This window comes from Neophocaena asiaeorientalis, unplaced genomic scaffold, assembly GCF_003031525.2.
Source record: "Neophocaena asiaeorientalis asiaeorientalis breed wild unplaced genomic scaffold, Neophocaena_asiaeorientalis_V1.1 scaffold346, whole genome shotgun sequence".
Classification (NCBI taxonomy): domain Eukaryota; kingdom Metazoa; phylum Chordata; class Mammalia; order Artiodactyla; family Phocoenidae; genus Neophocaena; species Neophocaena asiaeorientalis.
Window position 1 is genome coordinate 1665779 of NW_020175400.1, and position 15667 is coordinate 1681445.

At 43.6% G+C, this 15667-nt stretch overlaps 1 protein-coding gene across 5 annotated transcripts in view; it reads right to left on the bottom strand.

Annotated features, from left to right (window-relative positions):
- Positions 1-6749: 6749 nt before the first annotated feature.
- PRC1 (protein regulator of cytokinesis 1) overlaps positions 6750-15667 on the bottom strand; it is a 28211-nt gene continuing 19293 nt past the window's right edge. The window contains exons 10-15 of one of the 5 annotated variants that reach the window (XM_024766529.1): positions 14799-14945; positions 14469-14579; positions 11319-11429; positions 9839-10015; positions 7838-7936; positions 6752-7358 (exon numbers count right to left, since the gene is read on the bottom strand). In XM_024766529.1, coding sequence (XP_024622297.1) covers positions 7865-7936; positions 9839-10015; positions 11319-11429; positions 14469-14579; positions 14799-14945 — 618 coding nt within the window. In that variant the 3' untranslated portion in view covers positions 6752-7358; positions 7838-7864. Of the gene's footprint in view, positions 7937-9838; positions 10016-11318; positions 11430-14468; positions 14580-14798; positions 14946-15667 lie in introns of all 5 variants that reach the window. The other 4 variants (XM_024766528.1, XM_024766531.1, XM_024766532.1 and 1 more) reach the window with 4 other exon arrangements.

A 15667-nucleotide genomic window follows, 5' to 3' on the forward strand; every position in this document is an offset into this window, starting at 1 on the left:
ACTGATTTTTGTGTGTTGACTTTGTATCTTGCTACTTTGCTGAAGTCATTTATTAGTTCTAACAGCTTTTTTGTAGTCTTTAGGATTTTCTACATATAAGATCATTCATCTGCAGAGATACTTTTACTTCTTCCTTTCTAATTTGGATGCCTTTTATTTCTTTTATAACCTAATGGCTCTGACTAGAACTTCCATTACTATGTTGAATAAAAGTGGTGAAAGTGGGCATCCTTGCCTTGTTCCTGATCTTGGAGGAAAAGCCATTGAGTATTATGTTTGCTGTGGAATTTTCATATACGGATTTTATTGTGTGGAAGTAGTTCCCCTCTTTTCCTATTTTATTGAGTGTTTTTAATCATGAAAGGGTGCAGAATCTTGCTTTTTCTACATCAGTTGAGATGATCATGTGTTTTTTTTCCTTCCTTTTTTTGATGTAGCATGTTACATTGATCATCCTTGTATTCCAGGAATAAATCTTACTTGGTCATGATGTATAATCCTTTTCAAGTGTTGCTGAATTCTGTCTGCTAGTATTTTGCTGAAGGTATTTTTCATCTGTGTTCAAAAGGGATATTGGTCTATCGTTTTCCTGTAGTGTCTTCTGGATTTGGTATCAAAGTTTTGCTGGCCTCACAGAATGAGTTAGGAAGTGTTTCTTCCTCTGAAATATTTTGGAAAAATTTGAGAAGGATTGGTGTTAGTTCTTTAAATATTTGGTAGAATTCACAGTGAAGCCATTAGGTCCAAGGCTTTTCTTTCTTGGGAAATTTTTTTAAAAAATTGTTTATTTTTGGCTGTGTTGGGTCTTCATTGCTGCATGCGGGCTTTGTCTAGTTGCGGTGAGCAGGGGCTACTCTTTGTTGCAGTGCACGGGCTTCTCATTGTGGTAGTTTCATCTTGTTGCGGATCATGGGCTCTAGGCACGTGGGCTTGGTAGTTGTGGCTTGCAGGCTCTACAATGCCCGCTTAGCAGTTGTGGCGCATGGGCTTAGTTGCTCCGCGGCATGTGGGATCTTCCCGGACCAGGGCTCAAACCCATGTCCGCTGCATTGGCAGGCAGATTCTTAACCACTGTGCCACCAGGGAAGCCCTTTCCTGGGAAATTGTTGAGTAGTGATTCAATCTCCTTACTAGTTATAGGTCTATGCAGATTGTTTATTTCTTTGTGATTTAGTCTTGATAGGTTTTGTGTTTCTAGGAACATGTCCATTTCACCCAGGTAATCTGATTTGTTGGTGTACAATTAATTGCTCATAGTACTCTTTTAAAAATTTTTTTTATTTATTTGGCTGCACCAGGTCTTAGTTGCAGCATGCGGGATCTAGTTTGCTGACCAGGGATTGAACCCAGGCCCCCTGCCCTGGGAGCAAGGAGTCCTAACTGCTGTACTACCAGGGAAGTCCCCATAGTACTCTTTTAAAACCCTTTTTTCTTTCTGTAGAATTAGTAGCAATGTCCCTGCTTTCATTTTTTTTAATATACAAATTTGTTTATTTTTATTTTTGGCTGCGTTGGGTCTTCCATTACCACAAAGGGGCTTTCTCTATTTGAGGCAAGGGGGCTACTCTTTGTTGTGGTGGTGGGCTTCTCACTGCAGTGGCTTCTCTTGTTGGGGAGTAAAGGCTCTAGGTGCGCAGGCTTAGTTGCTCCATGGCATGTAGGATCTTCCTGGACTAGGGATCGAACCTGGGTCCCCTGCACTGGCAGACGGATTCTTAACCACTGCGGCACCAGGGAAGTCCCCTTGCTTTCATTTCTGATTTTAATGACTTGTGTCTTTTTTCCTTAGTCCATCTAGCTAAAATTTCATCCATTTCATTGATCTTTTTAAAGAACCAACTTTTGGTTTCACTGATTTTCTCTATTGTTTTTCTATACTGAATTTTTTATCTTTGCTGTAATCTTTATTTCCTTCCTTCTGCTAGCTTTTGGTTTAGTTTGTTCTTTTTCTAGTTTTTCAGTTGAAAGTTAGATGGCTGACAAGATCTTTCTTGTTTTTTTTTTTTTTTTGCGGTACGCGGGCCTCTCTGTTGTGGCCTCTCCCGTTGCGGAGCACAGGCTCCGGACGCGCAGGCTCAGCGGCCATGGCTCACGGGCCCAGCCGCTCCGCAGCACGTGGGATCTTCCCAGGCCGGGGCACGAACCCGTGTACCCTGCATCGGCAAGCGGACTCTCAACCACTGCGCCACCAGGGAAGCCCTTTCTTGTTTTTTTAACGTGAACATTTACAGCTATAATTTTCCCTTAGCACTGCTTTTGCTGCATCCCATAAGTTTCGGTATGCTTTGTCTTTTTCATTCATTCTAAGTATTTTCTAATTTCCCCTGTGATTTCCTCTTTGATCCACTGGTTATTTTAATTAATATTAAATATTAATATTTATATAAAATATAAATATTAATATAAAATAAATATTAAGCCCTGGCGAACAGGGGCTACTCTTCATTGTGGTGTGTGCACTGCAGTGGCTTCTCTTTGTTGCAGAGCACAGGCTCTAGGCGCGTGGGCTTCAGTAGTTGTAGCACACAGGCTCAGTAGTTATGTATGGGCTGTAGAGCTCAGGCTCAGTAGTTGTGGCATACGGGCTTAGCTGCTCTGCGGCATGTGGGATCTTCCCAGACCAGGGCTTGAACCCATGTCCCCTGCATTGGCAGGTGGATTCTTCACCACTGCATCATCAGGGAAGTCCCCAGGACCATTATTTTCAAGTCTTTGTCTTATATAGCTGCCATTGAGTCTTTTTCAGGGACAAGATTCTGGTGATTTATTTTCTTTTGAATGGGCCATACTCTCATGTTTCTTTGCATGTCTTGTGACTTTTTTGTTGAATACTGGACATTTGAATCTGGTAATATGGTAACTCTGGGAATCAGATTCTCCCCCTTCCCCAGGGTTTGCCATTGTTTTGTTTTTCTGAATTGTCATAGGCTGTCTCTGTACCAAGGATCAGCCTGAGGTGTAAACATAATATCGTCTTTTCTGAGCCTTTCCTTAGGTATTGTGGTTACTTTCTAATTTTCCCCATATATACAGATACTTTTGAATGTCCTAGTCTTTAACATCTGACTCCCAAAAGGGAAAAAGTGAAAAATGAAGGGGGAACATAAAGACACTGATCTGTTAAATTTCCTGGAAGTCACCTGGGTGGGTTGCTAGTACCAGAGGGAGGAAAACAGTTCTCACAGAATGGTGGTTGTGGGTTACTGGCTACCTGGCGGCTCCCTGGAGGACCAGTGCAAGAGCTCACCTTTGTTTTGCCAGACTTAGTGTTCCCAGGGCTGGGCAACTTTTGCTGAAAGTATTTTAAGGCACAAGTATTGCCTGCAATAACCTGGGCAAGGGAAAGATCTGGGAAGAAAGAGGTTGGGAAAGGAGATGATAGGGAGAAAGGCCTTTTAAAAGGTCCCACAGTATACTGGGGAATCAAAGCATAACACATGCCCAGGGCTGGATATTTGCTCAGAAACGCCTGAGAAAACAATAAGCTTTCATGTCTAGCATTCAGGCTGTACACAAGCAGGACTGAAAGCTAAGGCAGAGTTGTAAACAGCCTGGCTAAGCATTAAAGGCTTGCTCCAACACAAAGCCAATCATCTGTAAAGAGTGTATTTTTTTTTTCTCACTTTTCTTTTAATAAGTGAATTTTGCAAGGTTGCAGGATACAAGAGCAATATACAAAAATCAACTGCTATATGTAGCCAAGCAACAACCAGAAATTCTAATTTAAAAATACCATTTACAATAGCATCAAGAAACCTGAAATACTTAGGGATAAATCTGACAAAGATGTGAAAGATCTGTAAACATGACCTACAAAATACTGAGAGAAATTAAAGAAAACCTAAATAAATGGAGAGATATGCCTTGTTCGGGGGTTGTCAGTTCTCCCTCAGTTGGTCTACAGATTCAATGCAATGCCAATCAAAATCCTACCAGATTTTTGGGTAGAAATTGACAAGCTTTTTACCTAAAACTCATACAGAAATGCACAGTAACCAGAAGAGACAAAATAATGTTTAAAAGCACCAAGTTGGAAAGCTAACATTACCTGATTTCAAGAATTCGTATAAATCCTCAGTAATTAAGACAGGGTGGTACTGTCATTTGGACAAATAGATCAGTGGAACAGAAATGTACAGTGGAGAAGGTTTAGCTTTTCAGCTAATGGTGCTGGACAACTGGCTACCTGTATGCAAAAAGAATGAACTTAAAGCCATACCTGGAGCAATACAGATAGATGACACACACAGAGCCAAAATGAATCAGATGTAAATGTAAAACAGAAAACTTTAAACTTCTAGGAGAAAACCTTTATCATCTGGGGTTAGGTAAAGATTTCTTAGAGCAACAGCAGTACAATCCAAAGAACAAATGGACTTCATCAAAATTAAACCTCTGCTCTTCAGTGACACTGTTAAAAGAATTAAAGCAGCCTGAAATATGTCAATTATACTTCAAGAAAACAAAAAGAAGCCACAGATGGGGACAAGATATTTGCAAAACATACACCTGATAAAAGAACTTGTATGCAGGATATATAGAGAGCTCTCAAAACTCAACAATAAGAACATAGCTCTGGAATTCCCTGGCAGTCCAGTGGTTAGGACTCCACACTTCCACTGCTGAGGGCCTGGGTTCGATCCCTGGTTGAGGATCTAAGATCCCATAAGCCATGTGGGCACAGCCAAAAAAATAAAAAATACAATTCAATTTTTAAAATGGCCAAAAATAGTAAACAGGTACTTCATCAAACAAGATAAGAATGATGGCAAAAAAGTATACAAAAAGATGTTAAACATCATTAGTCATTAGGGAAGTGAAAATTCCAACCACAATGAGATACCATTTCACAGCCACTAAAATGGCTAAAATTATAAAGACTGACCATACAAAGTGTTGGAAAAGATTGAAGAAATTGGAAACTTCAGGGACTTCCCTGGTGGCACAGTGGTTAAGAATCCACCTGCCAATGCAGGGGACACGGGTTCGATCCCTGATCTGGGAAGATCCCACATGCCATGGAGCAACTAAGCCTGTGAGCCACAGCTACTGAGCCTGCATTCTAGAGCCCACGAGCCACAACTACTGAGCCCACGTGCTGCAACTACTGAAGCCCGCACACCTACAGCCCATGCTCCACAGCAAGAGAAGCCACCACAATGAGAAGGCCATGCACTGCAATGAAGAGTAGTCCCCATTCACAACTAGAGAAAGGCTGTGTACAGCAACAAGGACCCAACACAGCCAAAAATAAATGATTAAAAAAAAAAAAAAGAAATTGGAACCCTTATACATTACTGATGAGAATGTAAAATAGTCCAACTGCTTTGGAAAACCATTTGGCAGTTTTTTTTTAAAGTTAAACATACACCTACCATATGTATGATGCAGGCATTCCACTCCTAGGTATTTAGCCAAAAGAAAATATATCTCCATACAAAGACTTGTACATAGCAATGAAACCAGAAGTTTCCTAATAGTACCTCAGCCTCTTTTATTTTTTTCATTTTAACATCTTTATTGGAGTATAATTGCTCTACAATGGTATGTTAGTTTCAGCTTCACAACAAAATGAATCAGTTACATATATACATATGTTCCCATATCTCTTCCCGCTTGCGTATCCCTCCCTCCAAGGCCTGCGGCAGCAGAGGCTGGCATGACGTTGCACCAGCCTGAGGCGCGCCGTGCGTTCTCCTGGGGGAGTTGTCCCTGGATCCTGGGACCCTGGCAGTGGCGGGCTGCACAGGCTCCCCGGAAGGGGAGGTGTGGGTAGAGCCCTGTGCTTGCACACAGGCTTCTTGGTGGCGGCAGCAGCGGCTTTAGCGTCTCATGTCTGTCTCTGGTGTCCGCACTTTTAGCCGCGGCTCACGCCCATCTCTGGAGCAGAGCTCCTTTAAGCAGCGTTCTTAATCCCCTCTCCTCGCGCACCAGGAAATAAAGAGGGAAGAAAAAGTCTCTTTTCCCTGTACTCCCTCCTGGCTAGCCGCGGTGCACTAACGCCCTGCAGGCTGTGTTCACGCCGCCAACCCCAGTCCTCTCCCAGCACTCTGACTGAAGCCCGAGCCTCAGCTCCCAGCCCCGCCCGCCCTGGCGGGGGAGCAGACAAGCCTCTCGGCAGTGCTGGTCGGCCCTGATCCTCTGTGCTGGAATCTCTCTGCTTTGCCCTCCACACCCCTGTTGCTGTGCTCTCCTCTGTGCTCTGCAGCTCCCTCCCTCTGCCACCTGCAGTCTCCGCCCGCGAAGGGGCTTCCTAGTGTGTGGCCACTTTTCCTCTTCACAGCTCCCTCCCGCTGGTGCAGGACCCATCCCTATCCTTTTGTCTCTGTTTATTTTTTTCTTTTGCCCTACCCAGGTACGTGGGGGGGGTTTCTTGCCTTTTGGGAGGTCTGAGGTCTTCTGCCAGCGTTCAGTAGGTGTTCTGTAGGAGTTGTTCCACGTGTAGATGTATTTCTGGTGTATCTGTGGGGAGGAAGGTAATCTCTGTGTCTTACTCTTCTGCCATCTTCCCGGAAGTCCGTGAATTCCCTCAGCCTCTTTATACATCAGGATTTAGGCTTTTTATTCCTCTCAAAAAACCTTTTTTCTCAGAATAAGAGATGTTCTTAATTTAGAAACACTCAGAAGAATGTGAAAATCATACTCCCGACTAAAAATTTCTTGTATGTTCTTTCTTTTAGTCTTTTCTTTTTTCCACAAAAACCAACCAAAAAGTGACATGGGGAACAACGAAAACACACACCGCAGTATATATCTTTGAAATATAAGTATACACATTTTAATTTATTTTTAAGAATATTTATATTTTAAAATCAGGACATTTATACGTATGCCTAAACAGCATGGCTGACACAGACCAAATCCACACTGGTAAGCTTCCAAGAACCATTTACTGTGCTGACAGTAGTACTGGTGCAGGCAGACGGAGAATAAATAATAGTGCTTTGGGGAGCACAGTAGTGATTGATACATAGGGTAGGTAAAGAAGGAGCCTCATTGTGGACGCTACAGCATGTGGCTCCCAGTACTGATATGTGCAAAGTTCCAGATCGCCACGACAGAAACAGCCCAACCCATCCAAACAAACAGCCTCCCAACTTGGCTGGCAAGTGCAGAGGGTGGAGGAACTCAGGCACAGGGGGCACAGGGATGGGGAACTGGACCCAGAGAAAAACTGAAGAAGCAGAGTTCAGACAAGTACGTGTGTTCACACACATACCCCCACAGCAGTGGCCTATATAACAAAACTGTACACAATTTAACAAAGGTGCTCCCAGCCTCCCTGTCACCTCTTTGGCAGCGAGTCAGGCCATCCCAACTTCTGACACACAGACATCTTCATCAGGAGGAAGGCTGTCCTGTGTGGTGGGGACAGGCCTTTAGGTGAGAGCAAAGCTACTGAAGCTATAGCATTAACTGAATATCCCTAAACAAAAAAAGGTGTTAAATGCTAATTATAAGTGTACAAGCCCAAAACTGCTTCATGTCCCATACCCCAAGCTTGGGCATAGCCAATCATTTAACTACACAATGGTGAAGTAAAACAAGCCCTTGATCGTGCTTTAGCAAGTACAATTACCGGGTAGGGAAAGAAATTAGGTTCCATATGCTAAAATTTACGCTTACTGCTATGAACTATGTTTTAATGTATTTCTTGAGTCAAAATAAAACCAAGTGTCTAAGGACATACTAAGCTTATGATGGATTCTCATCTGTAACTCACTCACTTCTGTAAGTTAGGCCCATGGTAATGGAACCTGTCCAGGCTTTCAAGCGCATCTAAACTGAAGAAACATTAAAGCCACCCCTGTATAATTAGGCACAGGGCATAGGAAACCTCAGCTGGATGACTGATCAGGGCTTCTCAGGACTGGATGTTGGTTGAATTGAGGATTCGAGAAGTAGCATCAGATTTGGAAGCCTTTGAAAGTTCTCGCTGTTGAAAAATAAATAACATCAGTGGCGTTACTGTCCCCTCTCATGCATGCCCTGCCCTTGTAAGCACAGGTGAGTGTCAGCATACAGCCCAGCACAGGCTGTGTTAGGAACAAAAAGGGAGGGACTCTGAACACCTTAGTCACAGATTAAGCATGTGCACATACATATGCCCCTTGATTCCTTTCCTCAGCCAGTCCATTCTATTAAAACCTCACAGAAGAGAAATCCCTTATACTTCACAAAGTACTCTCTGAGTTGTCAAGCTAGGTAGGCAACAAGCTTTGGTCTTTTGAGCCCTTTAGGAAACAATGGGCCAGAACATATATCTACCAATCCCTGGGGCTGAGGGCCTTGTAACCTGCTGGTGATTTGATCTCATGCTGGAGCACATGGTATAGAAGCAGAAGACAGAGCACGAATGACCACTGAGAAAGGACAGATGTTAGTAGAGGTTAGTCTACTGGCTTCAGTGCTGCCTGGTGGAGTCTACCAGCCATAGCAACCAAAACCAGAAGAATCTCCCTCGGCCTAGCCAGAGAGAAACAGATATTTGTAAGCAGCAAGTGGATGAAGTGGGCTTGGCTGAGCAAACAAAAGAGAAAGCTGGACTCTGTCCAGCAATCAGCTAGCCAGAGTGACAAATACCCACCTTCTATAGGTAGAACCACCCCTGTCAAGTAACTTGACAAAAGTAAAAGAATATAAAGCTAGCTTCAGTGCTCAAAATGAACAATAGCCTTGGGCAGCCGTCACATTCTCCATCACTGCAGCAAGAGAGTCGATGCCCTATGCTTTAACTTAGTATCCCCCCACAAAGGTGAGGGGCAAGCTCACCTCTCAACAGCTAGATACTGAGGGAAGACAGAACACATTAAGGAAAGCGCACTGCAGTTAAGTGTTGGTAAATGTGGAGTACGTTACTAGGAGCTGAAGAGCATTGTGGGAAAAAAATTACTTTCTTCCAGTGCCTCATATATGCTTTAGCAGCTCAATGTGGTAGAAAATAGGCAAAGGCGAAGAAATGAGCATTGGCTAGCTCAGAGTAGACAGAAAGGTGGCAATTCAGCTCTGAGGGGTTAGTAAGACAGATACTCCAGGAAGTAATCAGCACGCAGGCCAAGAACCTCATAGGCAGCACACAGCTGGGGCTCCCCTCCCCACGTGGTGGGGCCTCTATTCCTTGCAGCACATTGGAGGCCTTTAATGTCACAACTGGGGAGGGTGAAAGTTTTCTGTTGTGAAATAACATGATAAAAAAACTTTGCCTGACTTTAGATGGGGCTGAGAATCCAATTCAAGTCTGAACAAGTTAATCGGCAGGTTAGTCAGTCTGTTGGGAACTTAAGCCAGATATTTATTATTTCTGAAGTCCGTATTAGGAATTCCTGCTTCCTTTGTTAAAAAAAGGTTTTATGATAGCACAGCTGAGATAATTGGTTAGTGTAGCCCTGTGCCCAGATGGGAATGAAGCCAGCAGATGACAGATCAGTCTGGAAAAGGGACATGGGACATGCAGGGGTTGCCATACAGACCTGAAGCCCAACAGTGGAGCTGTCAGAGAGGGATGGATCCTTTTAAGAACAAAGAATTGAGACAATTACCAAGAACTCCACCAAGAGAGCACCAGGGCAGTGATGAGAAGGTTCACCTCCTGCAGCCAGGGAGTGGTATTTCTTAAGCAGAAGGATCCAGGTTAAATGTCTGCTTGCTGCTGCCATCTTTCTTCCTATACACCACCCTTAAACCACCCCCACCTCATGCCACAGTCAAGTCAGGAAAGGGATTCTCAGCCTCCAAAGAACTGTCCTAACTAATAGCCTGGGTGCCCTTGGGAAGATACCCACTCTGCCCCAACTGTGTGCTCCCCAGGGACTGGTAGATATTAGAAAAGGTGAATTACCGCAAACTCAGAATAGGTGCTGGCAACAGAATTAATGCTGAAGTTGCGCCGTGGGGGGGCCGAGGCAGGGTACCCACCGCTGAGGATGCTGCCATTGAGCTCCAGGTTCTCCTTGTTGGCTCCATGCTTGAGGCCACGTGGTGTTTTTTTCCCCGAACAGGTGGAAGTGGTGACTGGCTGTAGAGAAAAGAAAGATCAACCAATGTATCATCCTTATAATGACCACACACACAAATTATCAAAGGCTTATACCACCTTTATATTATTCGTGTGTCTGTAATCCTATACTTCTGGCTTTTTTTTTTTTTTTTTTTTTTGCACTGCATCGGCAGGCGCACTCTCAACCACTGCACCACCAGGGAAGCCCTGGCTTATTTTATTTTTAAAATTTTTATCTTTTGGCCATGCCGTGTGGCATGCGGGATCTTATTCCCCAGCCAGGGATCAAACCCACGCTCCCTGCATTGGAAGCATGGAGTCCCAACCACTGGACCACCAGGGAAGTCCCTACTTTTGGTTTAAAAACATACAAATTCTTAATGATCTGCAGAACCCTTATCTTGAGCATAGTCTGTAAAATACTGGAAAGACTGAACACATTTTAGCACGCACTCCTCACTCCCTCCTTGGGTGAGAGTACCTATCTGCATCTAGTTGTCCAGTGTCACTGGGCTGGAACCCACATGCAAGGACCTCACTCAGTAGCAACTGAAGACCAGGCTTTGAACTGAGCCTATGGAGACTCTTCAGTTTCCCAGTCACATCCCAGTGCTTCCCGTGATACTGGACTGAGCTCAAAATGACCATTCTCTTCTCTCATTTAGTTTTTGACAGATTAGCTAGCTTACATCTGTCAACTTTCAGCATCTCAATGATAACCGAATCCAGGGATCTTAGAAAATGGAACAAGTTAGGTGGGGCCCTGTATGGCTGAACCATACTGACTCCTTTTTGTCAGCTCCATCTTAGGCCTACAGTCCCATCCCCTCCCCTTCCTGCATGACTGAGCTTCAGTTTACAAGGAATGAGGCCAAGCCAGTTAAGTTCCCTATCAACTTTGACCCTTGCCTTCATCTGATAAGAAAACTGGAAGAATGCCTTTAGCTGATGTAGATGATTAATGGTCTTGAGACCCTGGCAGGAGGAAAACCACCCAGTTCCTGTCACTACAGATGTGCTTCTCCCTAGTAGTCAGATTCTATTTTTAGCTTTGGCCCCCTTAAATCCCCTGGTATCTCTCTTGCGCTTGAATGCAGCTGCAAATGCCTCTGTGTCACTGTCTGCCCGATCCTGCCTGTATGCAAGTTACCCACAATAAACTTCATAATTGCACTTTATGAAGCTGCCTGCTTTGTTTTTAGGCCTCAAAGTTCCTTCTCAGTCCAGAGGACAGTATTCAATCTCTCCACCTCCCAGCAGTCCCTGGAGTACATAGGTTGGGGCAGTGTCAGGGATGTGCTTGTACAGAGAACATACTAACCTTGCTGCCAGAAGGTGGAAGGCGAGACATAGGGGAGCGGCAGACTGTCCCTGAAAAGACAGGCCGAATGCTGCTGTTGGCCGTAGCATTGGACACAGTGGTAGTGTTCAGCTAAGGAGAAAAACACAGATTATTTTTTTTTTGTGGTACATGGGCCTCTCACTGTTGTGGCCTCTCCCGTTGCAGAGCACAGGCTCCGGACACGCAGGCTCAGCGGCCATGGCTCACGGGCCCAGCCGCTCCGCAGCATGTGGGATCTTCCCGGACCGGGGCTTGAACCTTGCATTGGCAGGTGGACTCGCAACCACTGTGCCACCAGGGAAGCCCGAACATAGATTATTGATGTGAGATGACGTGCTTAGCAGCCCATCCCTACACTACAGAGAGTGAGGATGGGAAGCAGTCTAAGACAGTTTTCATGGTGAAGAGCTTTGAGGACACCTGTGAAAAGCGTTCAGTGTTCCATAAAATGGGACAACCATTTTGTTTCCAAAAGTTAAACAGACAACTATCATAAGATCCAGCCATATCATTCTTGGGTATTTACCCAAGAGAAATGAAAGCATATATCCATACAAAGACTTACATATAAATATTTATAGCAGCTTTATGTGTAGCAGCCAGATAACTAGAATTAAGCCAAATATCCATCAACACAGGCAACTAGATAAGCAAACTGTGGTATATGCGTCCGATGGAATACTGTTTAACAATAAAAAGGGGTAACCTACTGATACATGCAACAAGAGATGAAAAAAGTCAGACACAGAAGTATACATACTGTATGATTCTATTTATATAAAATGTTAGAAAATGCAAACTAATCAACAGTAACAGAACAAAGCTGCAGTTGCCAGGAGCTAGTGGGAAGTGGGTGGGGGGAGGGAAATGGGTGGTAAGGGAAGCAAAGAGAAAGCAAAGGGGCAAAAGGAAACTTTGGGTGTGATGGGTATGTTCATTGTCTTGATTGTGGTGAGGGTTTCACGGTACATACATATATCACAGCTTATTAACAGGTACACTTTAAATATTATGTGTCTACTTTATTCAATAAAGCTGTAAGCTTTTTCTTTAATTGGAAAAACTCTAGGTGGATTAAAAACCTTAAATGGGATAGCAAGACTATTCAAATACAAGACACAAACTAGGAAATACAACACAGGAAAATATCTGTGTGCCTCAGGTCCTGGGTAGGTTATTTGCAAGTACAAGCCATTAAGAAAACAGGTTGAAAACATTTTTACTATATTGATATTAATAACTTTTTGTTCATCAACAAAACACCATAAAGAGTAAAAAGACAAGCTACAGGGACTTCCCTGGTGGCGCAGTGGTTAAGACTCTGAGCTACCAATGCAGGGGGCCTGGGTTCGATCCCTGGTTAGGGAACTAGATCCCACATGCATGCCACAACTAAGAGTTCGCATGCCAGAACTAAGGAGCCCACCTGCCATAACTAAGACCTGGCACAACCAAAAAAAAAAAAGACAAGCTACAGAAGACACACACAAATGCTGGGAAAAGCTATTGTAACACAACTGACAAGGAAATAGCATCCAGAACATACAAAGAATTCCTATAAAATTTGCAAGAAAGAAACAAATGTTCCAACAGAAAAACTGTCAAAATCTTCTCAGAATAGGAAATCCAGAAGGCTAATGAACATGGCAAAAGGTTCAACTTCATTAGTAATTAGGAAAATGCAAACTAAAATTATGAGACATTACTTCACACCCATCAGATGGGCAAAAATTGTAACGTCTGAAAATATCACATGCTGGCAAAGATTGGAGCCAGCGTAGCACTTAGGCACTACCACTGGAAGCGTAAATTGTTATAACTGCTTTGGTATCACAGACTGAATGATCAGTGCAGCCAGCACTTGAGAAATGTTTGAATGCAGCACTCTTGAGATCATGGGCCATATCACTTAATCTTTGTGTTCTCAGCATCTAATAGAGAGATTCTCAAACTTTTAATGAAAACAAACGTTTCGGACTTCCCTGGTGGCACAGTGGTTAAGGATCTGCCTGCCAATGCAGGGGACATGGGTTCAATCCCTGGTCCGTGAAGATCCCACATGCCACAGACCAACTAAGCCCATGTGCCACAACTACTGAGCCCATGTGCCGCAGCTACTGAAGCCTGCACGCCTAGAGCCCATGCTCTGCAACAAGAGAAGCCACCACAATGAGAAGCCCACGCACCGCAATAAAGAGTAGCCCCTGCTCACCGCAACTAGAGAAAGCCCATGTGCAGCAACAAAGACCCAACAGAGCCAAAAAAAACCCAAACCTTTTTTTTTCCAACCCTTTCTAGAATTTTATAACACGTATTTTTAAAATTTCGTCACATTATTTTCCTAATAAAAAATTAACTACCTAATATCAAATAGGGAACTAGTTTAGTAAATGACATTATGTCAAAAGAATAGAATATATAGCTAAGAATGAGCATGTTATTTGAAGAAAGTTTGATGCTATGAAAAAAAAATCACAACCAATACCAACTAGGGAAAAAGCAGAAATCAAAATTATATGTGATCTCTATTTTGTGAAAATACACTATTTTAAAAAGCTTTTTACAGAAGTAGGAAAAACACCAAATAGTCTCATTGGTTCTCCTGGAGTCACATTACAGGTGATTTTTAAAACATTTTATGTGTTATAAAATATGAGTTGCAAGGGAAAAGGAAAATAATGCTCCACTTCATTTATTAAAGAAACGGTTTTAAAAAAACAAAGGAAGAAAGAAGGAAGGAAGAACTCCCTGATTTCCTGCTCTAGAGATTAAGGAGTATTAGGTATCCCCCTTGCCAAGCATGAAAGTCTTCTTTCACATAGTGCCATGGTCACTTGTTGGAATTACAGAATGAACCTCTGAAGGTTCTCATCATTACAGAATGCTGGCAGCTGCTGGCTCCCGAGTTTAATCTGGGACTCATCAAAGCTGGTCACTCCTTGACTGTCACTGTCAAGTCCCTACTCAGGATTGAACTGCAGACTTGCATTCACACTGTCAAATGGACTCAACCTGGAAGGCTAGAAAAATTCTTTCCCATCTCTGCAGGACAGAAGGCAAGAGATGGGCAGAGCCGTAGCCTCAAAAATGCCTCAGACATGGCAGTTCATGCAGCCTCGTGTTTATTACCTTGCGCACTTTGCCCGGCGTGCCAGGTGCCAGTCCTCGCCGCTTGTTGGGTGTTCGCGGAGTACTACCATAGAGCATCTCTGTCTCAGTTTGCTTCTTGTTCTTTAGTTGCTATGTGAAAGTCAGAAGCAAGAGTGACAAATCCCAGAAGGAGAACAGGTCTGGGATGGGGGCAGAGGCAGGGCCAGAAATCTAGCGCAAGTCTCTGCACCCAGAGCTAAAAAGAGCTGCCATGAGCTACTCCTTATTCAACCAACCTAGAGCCCTGGCAGAGACTCTGGGCTGCTCACTCATGCTATCTTCTCCTCCTCCCAAACTGGGTTCACTTACTCGTTCCTGCTTGGCTCTCTCTTTCTCCAGTCGGTGCATCTCCCACTGTTCTGTTACATACTCCATGAACTTCTGCCCATTCACCACAAATGCCTTTGAATGCTCCTGTTCCCACATTTCAATCCTTGCTTTCAACTCCTCTTCCAACTGAGACCAGAAACAAGGACATGTTAATTACTTCAAATTTTTGGTGTGAAGCCCAAAAGAAATGATTCTCCCGAAGAATGCCTTCTCCCTCCCCAAAGTATCATTAGCCTGACTTTAGGTAGCTGGACCCACGTGGGAACAGGTTGGAGCGGCCAGAAATCAGTCTTGGGATGGTTCATTCATAATACACATGAAGGTGGGAAAAGGCGAGAACCCAGAGCCTGACCACTACAGTTTTGGCGCCCGAAGTTGGAGGCAGCACTGGGGTAGACCAACAATGTTAAATACGCAGTGTACACTAGAGCGGCACTATCTGGGCTCCAATCTGGAATCTACCTCTTACTGGCTGTGAACAGGTAGGCAAGTTACTTAAGTTGTCAGTGCCTCAGTTTCCTCATCTGTAAAAATGGAATTAATAATACCAACCTCTTAAGGATGTTGTGACAATTAATAAATGGAAAGTACTTTGAAACAGTATATGGCACTTAATTCAATAAGTGTTAACTATCATTATTATTATTAAAATAGAGAATAGTAATGAAGTCCAAAGCACTTTCTCAAAAGGTTAGGGGCTGAATTATGTCCCCTGACAAATTCGTATGCTGAAGTCTTAATCCCCAGTACCTCAGAATGTGGCTTTATTGGGACACAGAGGTAATTAAGTTAAAATGAGGTCATTAGGGTGGGTCCTAATGCAACATGACTGGTAGCCGAATAAGAAA